Below are 16,353 nucleotides of genomic sequence, written 5' to 3'. Positions count from 1 at the left end.
GCCCTATGATATTCCAGGCGAGGAGCACCTTTGGTCCACCTCCCTCCAGTTGCTCAGCTTTCAAATACCTTATTGTATATTTAGCCTCTATTGTGTCTTTGACTCCCAATCCACATGCAGGGTTGATCCTTGTCATTTAAGATGATAAGTTGGTATGCATGGTTCTGTAAACCTGTATTGATTCATGCCATATATAAGCAAATAAATCAACTTTTTGTTGACTAATGTTGTTTTAATGTTGTTTTTAAAATATTGTTTAAAAAAAAATTAAATTGTGGTTTTTTAAATTTCTTGTTTTGTTTTTAACTAATGTTTTAACTTTGTTTTTATCTTCTTGTAAACTGCCCAGAGATGTAAGTTTTAGGCAGTATTAAAAAATATGTTAAATAAAATAAATAAATAAATAAATAAAATTTTGCTTCCTGTAATCTTTTCAATTTTAAGAATAAATTAATTATCCAACACTCACACACCAAGCCCAGCACTTTAGCTGCTCACCTGGGTTGCCTGCACCTAAATTCTAGTCTGATCTAGCAGGACATCCCTTACATTCTTAAAATTTGTTAGTGTAACAAAGTCTATTTGTATGAGACTGGGATCTCTGTATGTCTCCCCTCCCACTTATTGGCTTGATTCACACAATTGTTTGGCTCTGGGTTTAATGTAGGTTACCAACATTAGTGTGATTGTGTGAACCCACACAAAGCTGGTGTATGGCCCAAGATGAATCTGAGATTCCAGACTTGATGTGGGTTCAGATCAAGCTATCAAACACGCTAATGTTGGTAACCTACATTAAACCTAGATTCAAACAATTGTGTGAATCAGGCCTTCGTTTCAAGGATGTAGCCACATGTACCCCCCACAATAATTCACCTAATGCCGCAGTGTGGAAGTAACTTGCCTAGGGAGCAAGAGGTTGCTGGTTCAAATCCCCACTTGAAACACATATATTGGGCAGCAGCGATATAGGAAGATGCCGAAAGGCATCATCTCATACTGCACGGGAGATGTCAATGGTAAACCCCTCATGTATTCTACCAAAGAAAACCACAGGGCTCTGTGGGCACCAGGAGTTGACACTGACTCAAAAGCACAACAAGCCCCCACATTTCCCTCTGCTGCAGCTGCTGTCATCATCTTGATTTCTTTTTACACACCTGAAATAAAAATGGCAACCTTTTGTGCACATGCATAGTGGGGTATATATGCAAAAATAGCAGAAAATTATACTGGTGGCAGAGGCAAGCAGTGACAACCACATTAGAGGACGTAGAAGGCAGTGCCTTGGCAGCAAAGAGCAAGGGGGGGAATCAGGCAATGTCCCTTCCAATGCCCTACACTCAACCACCTGAAAGACTGGATACAAATCTAAAAACTATCCTAGATGCAATTATCCACTACCTGCAGTTGGTAGCAGGGGTTTTCACCTGTGTTGGTCAGATCCAGCCAGAGCACCCTCTTGGGTTTACCAGCAGTAGCTGCACAGAGGAACATGAATACCCTTAAGCCCTATTCAGATATTGAAGTCATTCACATGACCAATCCCGGGGCGGGGCGGGCAGCAGGGGGAAGGCAGGGTTGAACCTAGCTCCCTGCAGATGACCAATTGTTTACTGTGTGGAGCGTGGCTTGCACTTCCACACAATCCGCACTGCTTCCAGCAGCATGGATCTCCGGAGGCTGGGAAAATGAGTCCTGGCCTCCGGATATCCCACAATGCACTGTGCAATGAGGATGATGCTTTGGGGGAATCCCCCATGAGTCGGGCACTCTAGGCATCCAATTCTGTGTGCCCTTGGGCTGCAAACAACCCAAGCACACATACGATACTGGCCCTGGGGTATGCTTGTGCCCTCTAACCCCAATAAAAGGCCAGGTACAAAACGGGCTGGGGGCCAAAATCAAGCTTGGGGCTTGATCCTGGCAGTGCATGTTGGACATGTATCCAGGTGTCTGTACATGTTCATGTTTTTGTGTGAATGGCTGTATCTGTGTATTCATTTTAAAAGTGAACTTGGTTATAGACTTGGTTGATTGCAGTCTTGGTGGACTTGTGGAAAAGAGCAGCGGATAGCTTTGTATCATTCCCTGAAACATTTATGGGCTGAGAAAGAGGCTTCCCAGTGGGAATGGTTGTGTAAATGCAATCTGTTGCACGGTGAAACACTCATCTGGAACGCAAGCTTCTGACTTAGCAGAACTTGCTAGTGCAACATCCTTGCACTAATGCAGTGTTAATTTGGAGGTCAGCCACTGTACAAAGATTGTGCATGCACTGAACCTAATATGTCAATAGGACTCGCATAGGAATGTATTATTCTTGTTTATAAATAAATGATTGGCAAATTCAGAATTGAAGAAATCAAACAAAATCCCCCCCGCCCACAAAAATTCATTTTGACAAGCACTGACAGAAAAGAACCCACTGAAAGAGTAGAAGAGCATCTACCAAGCCTTCAAAATGCCCAAGAAACATCTTCTAAAAGGTGGTGCTGGTCAAAGAACACACAATACTTTCAGAACGGCTTTTTTAGCACACACAGCAAATGGACACAGAATGCTTTCTCTCTTTAATTAGGGTGCTGATAAAAACAGACAGTTCAGGGAGAGGGAAAGACAACACAATGTCACCAATAAACAGTTTTCTTTTAAAAAGGAGGGGACCAGTTCCCGTGTGGGACTCAGTTGCACAGTATATGCAGTTAAAAAGTATAAACCAAAAGTTTTTCAAATGCTAATTGCTTTCACTTGGGACCATAAACAGGGAACTACCTCAAAACTCACAAGAGAGAGTCACTAAAATACTATTAGGTCCATTGAGTGAGACTGTTCTCCTCCTGCCTTGCTGGTTCTTACGGTTTCAGCATCATGCATTTCAAGTGTGCAGTCTTTATGCCCCAAAGTTGCAAAACTTTGTTTTTAAAGCAGTAATAACGTTTCTAGCCCTTGTTGACTGATGTTGATGTATCAATGCAGGAGTTCTCAACCTGGAGTCCCACAGTGTTGTTGGACCACATCTCCCATTGATGTGTTTACATCACCATCATCCCAAAGGCCATTGTGGCTGGGGCTGATGGGAGTTGTGGACCAACAGCATCTAGAGACTCAAGGCTGGGAATCCCTGAATACTGGAAGCAAGACTTGTGTATGCAACCCAAAAGGATAAAGAGATTTAAAAAGAAGTGAAAAGGGGGAGGCGAGGAAAATAGGTGCAGAAATCAAGGGTTCACTAGGATGTAAGTTAGACAGCTAGATCAGGAGCTTCTCCTTGGTCAGAATCAGGGCCAGGAAAAACAGGCAGGGAAGGAGAAAGCAGAAAGGGCAGGGCACAGCAAGGGGGAAAGAGAGGAAATACAAAAGAACAAAACAGAGAGGTGATTACAATAAGGCTTAGCCAAGCCACTCAAAAGATTAGCTATTGACCAATGCTATCTGCAGCCTCCCCCTCCTAGTTCCCCCCAGGTGCTGCTGGGGATATTTATTATTTTATGTATATAGATAGTGTCTGGTGTGCGGTTAATCAACCCTCCAGTACAGGCATAAATCTCTGGGTGACTATTGAAAACAATCCTGGAGATTCTAATGGCTTGCTATTATATTGGAAAGAATATTGGAAAGGGAATCCCCAAGAACAACATCCACTAGAGATGGCAGATGTAGACAAACAGTTCTAGCCATGACATTTTTTTTCCAGAGGACTGATGTGTTGGGTGTTTGTCACAGGATTGAGGGCTGGATCTGATGGCCTTCTGTACCTTTCCATAACCAATTCCGTCCAATCTTTTGATAAGTGAGAGTTCGAGCCCCAAGGCAGCCCTATGAGCATTGAAGGTTACATCAGATTTGGCAGCAAACAAACAGATAAACCCTGCTAACTTGGCAAAGAGGCACCTTTTTAAAGTGGCGATTTTCTGGACAGGGAGCCCTCTTATTTATTTGTTATTTCTCTGTGTAAACCGCCCTGAGCCATTTTTGGAAGGGCAGTATAGAAATTGAATAAATAGTAATAGTAATAGTAATAGTAATAGTAATAGTAATAGTAATGGTAATAATAAATAAATACACAGAAGAGAAAAGCACAGGCATAGATGCACAGATCAGGTGCAGACAGAGGTGCACCTAGGTATTTTGGAGCCTGGACCTAAAGGCCTTTGGAGGTCCCCCCCCCGCTGCAAATTAAGCATCATCATGCTCTACCAGGCAACCACACCACCCAGGATAGACTAAAGAGTATGGGGGGGGGGGTCAGGGGCTGTGGAGGCCCTAGACTTCAGCCCTGAAGTCCAGGGGTAAGAGCACCTCTGTGTAGAGAGATGGACAGATGCAGAGCACCATCAATGAATAGGTCAGAACCATGAGATGGGATAATACTGCAAGAGAATTTAGGATAATAAATATTAGTCTCTGCAAGATGTGAATTTTAATTAACCACAAGTGAAAAGTAATCACAGCTGGGTTGAAAGAACCGGGGTGGTGATGGGGATAAACATCGTTAATGTAACTAAGCCACAGGCAAGCAAAAGAGGAGCAGGCATCCACAACAACCCTAAGACTAAAAGGCCTATTAAACAACTAGACAATTCTGGGTCTAGGAGCTGTCATTTCCAGTTGATTAACAAATGCTGAGATGGGCAGAAGCAGAACCACATCCAGCTGTTTTTAATTTTATTTTCAGATTCTTGCGATGAAATACTTCTGAAATATCAGTCCTTACTGGGGAAAGTGCAAAGGTAATAAGGAATTTGGCAAACTGCTTTACTTTCTCCTCCCACAAATCCTGAAATTGAAGAGCATCCACAAACGGGAAAACGTTCTCAGAGAATTCAACTGGGAGAATATAAATTCAGATTTTTGCAGGCAAAGTCAAACGTGAATTTGCTTTGGAATTCTGAGCACAATTCAGCCAAAATTAAGCCCTTTCAAGTCCCACAGGCATACATCTCTTGTATAAATATATACAATATATTTGTATATTGACACAAATATACTACTACTACTACTACTAATAATAATAATAATCATAGGGAAATAATAGGGTCTGTGCTTAAATTTGTCTGGATTGTACCCTTTGCTTCCAACTCTGTTTCAGTACAAGATTTTAGACTAATCCATTTTGGAAGACTTTCCCTGAAATTCTCCAAAGCCATCAAAATTGGCACCATGGCTGCCATCCATTCTCTTCCTAATGACCTGATTGCTGTGTACTTTGCTGTTACTCAATGATCTCACAGGGTTGCACAGAATGAGGCTTGCCAACACTATGCACAGGTGGGTCAGTGCATTTCCTTAGAGTTCAGCCATATCCTGTATCCAAAAGCCCAGAGGGGATAATAGCACGCTTAAAGCTAAAAATTGAATTACAACAAATCTTGTCATTAAAGCAATTAAAAGAGCTTTCTGCTCATTGCCAGCCCCGTTCTGAGAGCTGAGGCAAGGCGCAGCTGCATATGGCAGTTGGAGGTGGGGTTCCTGGCAAAACAAGGATCAAGACGCTTGGAATGTTCCCGGCGTGGTCTTTGCATGTGTGCAAAGCCCATTGATGTAAAAGAGATCAGGTCGAAGAATCAACGATCTGGTTACAACAGGGGTGTAGCAAGTAGCAAGGCTGGAGTGAGCCCTGGGACAAAAAGTGGATGGGCCTTTGACCCCCACCCCACCCCCGCCCAGACTCCCTGTAAAAAACCTCCTCCCTGCCCCCCATATATTTGCTGCAGAATAACCGTATGGATTTGGTGCAACAAAAAACATTCTCAGCATGCCCCTTCCCTCACTCCTCTGCAAATAATATCACACCCTCCCCAAGCATGCAGACGCTTTCCCACACACACTCACATGCACGCATTTCCCTGGCTCAGAAACATTTTCTTTTAAAGCAGATATACCTTGGCTTGAAGCCAAGATGCACCCTCCAGTCTGGAGCCAGCAGCATGCCAGTGAGTCAGGGAGGTGGGAGGGCGAGAGCAAAAAGTGAGCTGTTGCTCAGATAGTGGGGCCCCCTTCCCTCTGGAAATGCCCAGGGACATGTGCCCCCCTCCCATTATAGCTACATCCCTAGTTTACAAGAAACAAGAAACCCGGCAGGAAGCCCTAGAATGGTGGGAAAACGGGAGCATGAGCACCAAGCAGGGATCCAGCCATACTCCATCCTGCCTGGTATGGGAAATATCCCAACCCTAACCTTTTCCCTGCTATAACCACAAAACAGCTCAGACCAGGCCTAACGTCTTTCTGGTGATAATCTTTAAACAGCAACTGCAACAACAACAGGTTTGGCTATTTAAAACAAAGCAAACACGCTGCAGAAAGGAAAGAGATATGTGGGGGAACCGTTGCAAAGAAACTTCCTTCCTTGGTCCGTCAGAGAAAATCTGAGCCAAAGGTTCTGCCCTCTTCCTGCAGCGGCTCACGCCGCCATTAACAGCTGCCATAGTGTGTGAGGTAGTGATGGTTGGTCCTGGCAGGAAAAAGGAGAACCTTGGAAACCCGGAAGCACTGCAGGTGGCCTTGTGGTGAGAGTCAAGGTTTAGAGAACCAAAGGCCTGGATTATGGTCTGTCCATCACCTCTGTTTGGAGGCTATTTGTCTTACCCAACAGGAAGGTACTGGAGGCAGGATCAGAGGGTCACATAGTGAGCACCATCAGGTACTAGGACAGGCAGCAGCCATAAGGATTCTGACTGAGGATCAGTACCAGTTTTATTCCTTCCCCCTTAAGCCTCCTCATGCAGCTTTCCTGTGGGTGCGTCAGCTTTAGAGAGACTGGTGGGGAAACACCTCACAGCTAAATGTACAAGACAGTGGCCTAGTTCACACAATCATTCGAATCTAGGTTTAAATGAGCTAGTTGGGAAGGTCAGTAACATCTGTGGGGATGAATGCTTATTGCGATGTTTGATAAGGTCTACACCGCTAGAGATGGAAAATAGGTGAAAGCATTGCAAGACAGTGCATTATCGTGCTTTTATTGTCCTGACCCTCCGATTGGCAGCGGCCAAATTTGCAATGGTGCTTAAAAACATTTTTTTAACACAAAAACTACTATAAAATTTTATCGAAGTTGTCAGAGGAATGGAAATGAAAATAGGCAGGAATATCCTCCAAAGATCACTCCATGGAGAGAGTACATTTGTTCATAGTTACCTTAATCCTGAACCAAACCCTTTCCTCTCTGCAAAAATGACTGCAATTTTACTTTAATTGTTTAAGGGTAGGGACAAAGAAGGGGTGCTCACACAGAGAAAGCTGTGAGTGCAACAATGCTATCACCTATATTCCATCTCCAGCGAGGTAGATGTTGCACCAAATCACTGAGCATTCATCCCCTGGGATGGTACCAATGGCCAAAATTTATGGGTCTGGCTCATGGACTAAAAGTTGGTAACTGCCATTCGTGTGATTGTGTGAACCAATGCCAAGGTGGGAATGTAAGACTTATCTCGGGACACTAACCAGCATTGGTTATCTTGGCATGGGTTCACATTATCAAGCTAATGTCGGTTACCAGCTTTATACCTAGATTTGAACAATTGTGTGAACCAAGCCTTTATATGAAGCTTTCTTATATTGAGCCAGACTGTTGATCTATCTTACCTAATACTGTTTACTTTGAATGGCAGAGGCCCCCTAAGCGCTCAGAGAAAGAGAAGTGTCTGGGGAGGCTGATGAAGGTCCAAGCAGTGCTGGTGGCACATCTCCAGAGGCCCAAAACCTGCCTCAAACCACTTCAGGTCAAAAAGCAGCCATCTGCTTAGCTCTTCGCAGTGAGGGATTCTACCTTCACAAACATCCTCATGATGTGTAAATAAGTTGTTTACCTCCATTTTACTGACAGCAAAACTGAGGCCAAAAGACCCATTCGCCATCATTAGGCGTATCACTGCCAGGAACCGATACCGAGGCTTTAGATTACAGACCAAAGCTCCCACCACAAGGCCATGTTGTCATATTTTTGCAGTCACAAACCTTTTATGGACACCCTTTAATATCCCACAAAACCTTGCAATGGTATTGCACAGACCGTGCCTTTATGGAGGCAAGGTTTTTTTTCTTTTTTTGTTTTCCAGTGGGAAAGAAACCCAGGCTGGTAGTTCTTTTGGCAATATCAAGACTGGGTCCATCTACAAAGCAGAGTTTTTGGCAGTGAGTTAGCTGTGAATTGAGAGATGCTGAATTCCCACCCCACCTGACAAGACAATCAGGGGGAGCAGATGTAGCAAGGCATTGTGGGTATTTGGTAGCCCTGCTCACTTCCCCACCCTGCATGAATTCTTCATTAAAGGGCTTCCTGTTGTCAGTGATGGAGAAACAGAGGACACTCACCCATTTGTGGCAGTATAAAAGAGTTTGTGGTTGGTTGGAGGCGTATTAGAATGGACTAAGGAAGTACCTTCTCTTTAAGAGCTAATAAAGCCAACTTTGTTTCATCTGCACAGCCTCTTCCCAGGGGCTACCCAGGTGGATGTGACTGCTGAAAAGGGACAGGTGGCAATTAGGAGACTTGCCAGGGGCAAACGAGACTGTTGGGTTCCTTGGCAAAATGGGGGGACAGGAAAGCCAAAGCCCCAAGGCTGGGGGCAGAAGAGGAGAAGAGGGAACTCCCCTCTAGTAAACCCAGCTGACGGGGACCCACTGTGGTTCACTGTGCAGCTTCTCCAAGGCTTCCTGCAGCTGCTGGAATGTCCGTTCCATGTTGTCGTTGATTAAACAGAGGTCAAAGTAATGCCCGTAGCCCCGCTGGATTCGGCAGCTTTCATCAACCGTCCGCTTCAGGTCGGCATCCTGGGAGGACACCAGAAAGAGTCAATAAGTGAACTACAGTGGCGCTTCACCCCTAGATTCTCCCCACACAAGACTCAAGGGGGGACAGGGCTTTGGCAAATTGTGATTGTTATCGTTACAGCACAGCTGTCTCCACCCACAGATCCCTCACCAGCAGTCTTGGGTAACTGGTTTTTGGACCCTCATCTCTGGTCACACTGGCTCTGGTTGTGGAGTGAGGAACACCCCTGGAATGAACCAAGGACACCACTGGGAGGAGCCTGAGCATAGCTCCTCCCCCTCTTTCCCAGTGCTGCATTGGCAAAATGGAGAACTCACCGTCATCTGTTTGGTAGCCACACCGCTCTCCAGAGCTGCTTTGTTCATGGCTCGCAGAGTCTCGAAATCTGGGGCTTCAATGAACACCACGTAGGGGACAAACTCTGCTGTCCGCAGAACCTTCACGGCCTGTCCAAGCATCCAAGAGAGGGAGAAAGGAGAAAGAGAGACTGACTGCCACCACTACTATACAACCCTGAACACCGGTGGTGTGCTAGGTGCTGTACAAAACATTGGTGCACCCACACTGGCACTTCACTGCTGGTCTTCCTGCAGAATGTGCTTCTGGATAGTGTGCAACCCATACCTTCCTGCATGTGCCTCGGGGAAGGGGTCCCACTGACAATTACTGAGTGCATTCCCCCTCCTCTGCTGGCCCTCAGCTGGGCACACTGTGCCAGTTGCATTGCAAGGGAGGCTAGTTAACTGCTGTCCCTGGAGGGATACTTAGGAACATGAGAAGCTGCCTTATACCAAGTCAGACCATTGGTCCATCTAATTCAGTGCTGGCTACTCTGTGGCTCTTTCCAAGGTTTCAGGCAAGAGTCTTTCCCAGCCCTACCTGGAGATGCCAAGAACTGAACCTGGGACCTTCTGCAAACAAAGCAGGTGCTCTATCACTGAGCTATGGCCCAATGGGGCATCTGGTGGTCTTGCTGCTCTGACATGCAAGATTCTCTTAGACAAATACCAGGTACAGCCATTCAAAGGACAGATGACCCCTGGGCGATTGGCAAGGAGTCTACAGTGCTCTACTGTTTTTCTCCTCAAACTCTTTATTTTAGAAAATGCATGTCACATTTTTAACTAAATAACACAGTCCCTCTTGTCTGGGATGTAATTTAGAATGACAGAGTATATAAATGAACAAATGAGCAGCAAGGAAAGAAATCAGAGTAATCAGGAACACAAAAAGATACACCAAAAGAGTATGAGTACATGTATAAAAGAATTCAGTAGCAAATATATATCCTGTAATTAATAGAGCACTATGGAAGAAAATCTGAGTGGTGTTTTGAATTTTCCAGTTAGCTGAGTCAATTATATTTAGAACCATGAACGGGTTTTCTACACTATAATCAGATCTGGGGTTAATTGTAGCCTTTGACTGATGCAAAATGTAATCATAGTTCATATTCCCCATGTCCTGTCATATCATATTTGAACAGAAGAGGGCTTTTTATTTTTCCATTAGAATCTGAATATCATTATATACAGTTGTGGATCTAGCACCACAGTCGCTAGTACAAGGACCACAGAAAGTTCCTCCAGGACCTTCCTTCTAAGGGTATGCACAGACCATTTGGCACGGTTCAGTCTGAATTCGGACTGGATTTGGACTGAACCGCAGGTATGCGAACCAGTTCAGTTGAACTGATTGGCTGGGCCAGTCTGTTCAACGAACCAGCTCTGACTAGCTCAAACCAGTTTGAAACAGTTCACAATTGAACTGCTTGAACCAGCCCAGTTTGCAGGAGTCAGGTTCGCGACTGAACTGGGTCTGCACATCCTTCCATCCCAAACCCAGGAATAAGGGGGGAAACAGCTACCTGTGGATTGACATCCAGAATGCACATCTTGCCTGACTCCACAACTTCATGGATAGAATCAATCTTGGTCCCATAGAGATTCCCCTCGTACTCGCCATGCTCCAGGTAGCGACCTGCTTTGATGTCCCCCTCCATCTCACTCCTAGTCACAAAGCAATACACCTGCCCAGTCTTTTCGTGCTCCTTGGGCCTCCGCGAAGTGTCTGCAACAAGGACAATGCATTAAGGTGGGTCACCTAGAAACTGGGTATAGTCTCTGTCTCCCTCTAGTGATGATGCCAAGTAAAAACATGCTCATGGTTCTCTGCTATTGGATCATATCAGAACCCCTTTCCCACCACCAGCTGGTCTTTCCATAAACTGCAAGCTGGCAGTACCAAAAGTGGATGCACAGTGACGTGGTGGCCAATGGCATGCAGAGAACAATTCCATGCATGGTGTTGCATCTAAAGGTTCCCTTCCTCTGGAGCAAGAACTCCTTACTCAAGAAGAAGGGAAATAATACCGCTGCTGCTATTCCCCAGCAGCCACCACAGCTGCTGTCAGAAGCGTATATATCCCCTAGGGAAGCCCCCTGCCCCACTTGAATCGGGCCCGAACTAGCTCGAATTCGAGCCGAGCTGGGCCCTAGTCTGGAGGGGCGCAAAAACAAACTGGTCCGGTCTGGTTCAAATCCAGTTCAGATTCTAAAACCAGTTGTGTACATCCCTAGAGGTTGTACTGGAGTAGGAACCCGAGTACAGCCTCCGTTTCATAATGTCTGGATGAGGCGAGAATGTCTGAATAGGGCTAATGTACTCTCTAGTCCAGAGCAGCCCAAACTCACATGGGATGGTGATTCCATACTGAGCTTGATCAGACATGATAAGCTTGTTCTTCAGACTGCGCCGGCCGACCCCCTGGGCACCGATGAGCACCAAGGTTTTCCTGCGGAATGGAGGCATGCGTGCCACCTCTTCGTAGATCAGCAGTTCATGGCGGTCAAATTCTGCAGCGCAGAGGAGAGAAATCGGTAGGCAGCATCCAGACTAGTTAGCAACACTGAAGCACCAAGGAAATCCTTGAAACAATGATTATCGATGATTATCTTTGCCCAGATGATAACCACTGTTCGTTGTAAACCAGCTTGGATGGCTTTAAAGGGGCTTAGACAAATTCATGGAGGACAGGTCTATCAATGGCTATTAGTCTGGTGGTTATTGGCCACCCACAGCCTCAGAGGCAAGATGCCTCTAAATACTAGTTGTAGGGGAGCAACAGCAGGAGAGAGGGCACGCCCTCACCTCTTGCCTGTGGGCTTCTCAGTGGCATCTGGTGGGCGGGCTACTACATGAAACAGGATGCTGGACTAGATGGGCCTTGGGTCTGATCCAGCAGGACTATTCTTATGTTCTTAAATCTGTCATGGTCATCTCTCGGACTGGGAGAGAAGCCACAGACAAAACTTCAGTCACTGAAGAGGACTCAGAAGGGATTTCCATATATGAACCAGTCCTGGCAGAACCTCCCATGTCTCCATAGAGTCAAAGTGAAATTCTGGATATCATCAAAACTTGCTATCCCTTGCATGGAATGGAAATGCATTTTTGTCTGCAACCAGGTGAAAGATCTAATACACTATTTACGGGTTTTGTCTCCAGAAGTCGATCCTAGGAGGAAATTTTTATTTTCTTTCCACCTGCAATAGTCTCAGACAAAGGTTTGCAGGATACTGTAATGGGACTGTTGGATGACAATCACCCATATATTACCAATATGGTTGTATTATTTGTGCTAGCTGCAAAGAAGCTACAGGCTTGTTGCATCAAAATCCTAAGAATTATTTTTTTTCCAGATCTATTCTAGAAGCTTGTTTTATTGTGAAATTATGACAATTGTTGGTTGATTTGCATATAGTAGAGCTGCCCAGCTTTGGCCCTCAAGCTGTTGCTGGACTACAATGCCCATCATCCCCAACTATTGGCCACTGTGGTTGGGGTGATGAGAGTTGTAGTCCAACAACAGCTGGACGGTCCAAGTTGTGTAGTTTTGGCATACAGGGTTGTTCCTTACTGTAATTCTGAAATTGTTACAGCCTATGACCAAATACAATAAAGTTATGACTGACTGATCGAGATTAAGTAGTCAATCTATGAGTGTGCACACAACGTTTGGTAAAATATCAACACCTGAATTCAAACGGTTTTTTGTTTCAACTTCCTTTAGGAAATCTGACTTGGAAATTTCATAAGCTTTTTAAAACGTATATATTTAATCCAGGTGACTAATTTTAAGTTAATATTTTTACGTATCAGCTTCTCAAAATAAGCACTTCTCCACTTTGTTTCTCCCTGAAATGTTTATATCCCAAAACATTCATAATTAGGAATGCTGACAAAAAGGGAGAGAGCCCAATATTCATTTGAATTTCTGCAAGCAAACACTATTTAGGATAAATGAATAATCAACCTTATTCTTCTGAATGAGTCTCTGTAGGTGCATGGCTGACATCCTGACTAACGCTGCACTTGCACAATGAACAAAGTTGTGTTACTGGAAGAAGATTGTGTAGCTGTATTTAATCTCAGGGATTTTCAGAATTGCACTCTTGGACAAAAGTTCCCTGAGAAACATATGGAGGCACGCCACAGGTTACACACCTTGCTGAGCATTTGCAAACATGTTTATGATATGTCCGTGAAAACTCCATACTTGGAGCCACTAGCAAATACATCTTGCATTAACACAACATCCTCATGCAAGCACAGTGTTAGTCAGGATGTTGGTACATGTTTGTATATTTAGCCATGTCCTCTAAAATTATTAAAACAAAACAAAACAAAAGCCATATTCATCATCTTGAAAACATGGTTAAATATACATTTGACCACAGGGGGGTGCCATCACAAGAGAACAATAGCAAACAAGAAAAGAGGTTTCCGTTCTTGGTTCTCTCCTTGTTGAAATGTATTTTGGCTGCTGAACTGATTGTACACTGCAATCAGTTTCTGCCTACATCAATCACCTGGGCGCTTTCCAGATTACACGCGACAACAGTGTCACTACTATCCACTAAGTGTGCTTCCGTACTGCCTGTGTTTCAACATCGCAGCCCCTGCGCTGTCAGCAAGGTGCCATTCACATTTCCGGTGCCTTCTTTCGGATTTTATCCTTGCATTTTAGTCCTATGATGTTGCATGTGCGTCACAAATAAATAGCTGTATTTCCCCATTGTAGGAGGGTTGCGCAAGCTATTTATGCTTTCAAAATGACCCTGCCAAGCCGAAGCATTTTACTGCTCAACAGAATGTAATCTGGAAAGTGTCCTGTTAAGCACTGAAGATTATTAATCCTGGCTTCCCACTTCTACTCCCAAAACTACATTCCCAGTGCTGATTGTCTGCTCAGCAGGAGGCCTTTTAAGTTTTTCCAGTTCCTTGTACCGGGTCCAGGGTTACAGCCATAGGGAGGCTTATGGGGCTCTGTCATCCCTCTGCCCTCAGGATATTCCAGGCCTCTCCCCTACATTAGGTTGTTGCTTTTAAAAGAAATTATTTTTCTTTAAAATAGATATTTTCCTTGCCAAAATGAAGATACTTTCCTTGTCATCATATAAAGAAAGGCATGCAGGCCCTATTCTACTCATTAAGATAAACTTCTTAGAAGTTTGAACCCATGGCAAATTCTGCTCTCTCGGAAATTGAATTTATTTATTTATTTATTTATTTATTTATTTATTTATTTATTTGCCTATTTATTTATTTATTCATCCGGGGACTTGGACTGAGTTGTCAGCAATATGCGGATGACACAGCTCTATCTCTCCTTGTCATCTGATCCTAGGGAGGCGGTGGATGTCCTGAATCGAGGGCTGGAGGCCGTGATGGGCTGGATGTGGGCTAATAAACTGAAATTGAATCCGGATAAGATGGAGGTACTGTTGGTCAGTAGGAGAGCCAATCGGGATGAGGAGATTTTACCGGTTCTGGATGGGGTTGCACTCCCCTTGAAGGAGCAAGTACGCAGCTTGGGGGTACTACTGGACCCGGCTCTGCTTTTGGAAGCTCAGGTAGAGGCCAGGGGTGCCTTTTCACGGCTTCGGCTAGTGCGCCAGCTGCGTCCCTTTCTCGAGAAGGCAGATCTGGCCACAGTTACCCATGCCTTAGTCACGTCGCGGCTGGATTACTGTAACGCGCTCTACGTGGGGCTGCCCTTGAAGAATATCCGGAAACTGTAGCTAGTGCAAAACGCGGCAGCGAGGGTTTTATCCGGAGCTGCCCGTTGGGAACATATCACCCCCATTTTGAAAGAGCTGCACTGGCTGCCGGTTCGTTTCCGGGTCCAATTCAAGGTGCTGGTTTTGACCTTTAAAGCCCTAAACGGTTTGGGCCCAGGGTATTTGAGGGACCACCTGCTCCCAAGGGTTGCTGCCCGTTTGACGAGGACATCTGAGGGGGCCCTGCTCCGGGTGCCGACAATGAGGGAGGCCCGGCTGTCGTGCACTCGGGACAAGGCCTTCTCTGTTGCTGCTCCTAGAATCTGGAATGCTCTCCCAGTGGCCAATCATTCCTCAGACTCCATCACGGCTTTTAGAAAGCTTTTAAAGACTTGGCTTTTTACCCAGGCTTTTACATAATCGTTTTTACTGCTGCTTCTGTGTGTTTTTATCTGTTGTCTTGTTTTTTATGCTTGTTTGATATGTTTTTAGTTTGGTGTTTTTATTGCTTGGTGTTTTTATTGCTTTTATTGTATGTTTTAATTTTTGTAAACCGCCTTGGGGTTTTCTTTTAATGAAAGGCGGTATAGAAATGTAAAAATAAATTTTAAAAAAATTGTTTGTTTGTTTGTTTGTTTATCTGTTTATTTATTTATTTATTTATTTGATTTGATTTTTATGCCGCCCTTCCAAAATGGCTCAGGGCGGTTTACAATTAAAACAAACCATTAAAACAGTAAAGAGCTAAAACAAAAATTTTAAAAAAAACCAATATAACAACAATGAACAATTTAAAAACATTTTAAAACAACAATTAAACAATCACAGTAATTAAAAACCCTGAAACCGAGTTAAAATATTAAAACGGATTTTAAAAACCTGGTTTTAGACTGAGAACGTGGGGTTTCCTTTGGAAGTCTTCTGCAGGCAGAAGTACGCCCCCCCCAGAGCTGCTCAAGCGGGGAGTGAGGGGGCAAAACTAGAACCAACAGCAAACAATGGCATAATCTGGCATCTTCTATACGCCTGGCATTATGTAGAAATTTTAAAAAGCAGCTGAGGGATCTGAAGTCTCCTTGAATTGTGAACAGGCTTGCCCCCAAACCTTAAAACGTTGCAGATAAAGCATCTAGTTGCACAGGTATCCCTGGGTGAGGAAACAGAAGAGAACTGCAGATAACCCTTGCCTGCATTTTTTGTGGTTAGGTACATCATCCTTTTCTTCTTCTTCCCACTGAGGCTTCCACACAATGCACCTGCCAGGAGGAGAAAGGAAACAATGAACCAACGTAGGGGGCGGGTGCCAGGATGTGGTCCGAAAGGAGATGCTCGCCCATGTGTAGGAAGCAGCCAGAAGAAGGTGGGACTGGGAGGAAGGGATTGTAGGAGCCTCACCACAACTCTGTTGGTCACCTGGGTGTGGACCAGTGAAGTTCTGTTCCCATATATTTCCCGGGTGAGGCATCTGCCTGAGAACAGAGCTATGAGGATGGGGCCATTGCTCAGTGG

General features: G+C 44.7%; 1 protein-coding gene across 11 annotated transcripts in view; it reads right to left on the bottom strand.

Moving 5' to 3' along the window:
• Positions 1-2,550: 2,550 nt before the first annotated feature.
• The window catches only part of MPP2 (MAGUK p55 scaffold protein 2), an 81,592-nt gene continuing 67,789 nt past the window's right edge, over positions 2,551-16,353 (bottom strand). For all 11 annotated transcript variants that reach the window (XM_053259277.1, XM_053259281.1, XM_053259280.1 and 8 more), the window contains 5 exons: positions 16,032-16,100; positions 11,476-11,637; positions 10,650-10,852; positions 9,100-9,228; positions 2,551-8,781 (listed from right to left, as the gene is read on the bottom strand). In XM_053259277.1, the coding sequence (XP_053115252.1) occupies positions 8,605-8,781; positions 9,100-9,228; positions 10,650-10,852; positions 11,476-11,637; positions 16,032-16,100 (740 nt within the window). In that variant the 3' untranslated portion in view covers positions 2,551-8,604. The remainder of the gene's footprint in view (positions 8,782-9,099; positions 9,229-10,649; positions 10,853-11,475; positions 11,638-16,031; positions 16,101-16,353) is intronic.

Source organism: Hemicordylus capensis, chromosome 6 (assembly GCF_027244095.1).
Source record: "Hemicordylus capensis ecotype Gifberg chromosome 6, rHemCap1.1.pri, whole genome shotgun sequence".
Classification (NCBI taxonomy): domain Eukaryota; kingdom Metazoa; phylum Chordata; class Lepidosauria; order Squamata; family Cordylidae; genus Hemicordylus; species Hemicordylus capensis.
This window is presented reverse-complemented; position numbering and strand designations above follow the sequence as displayed.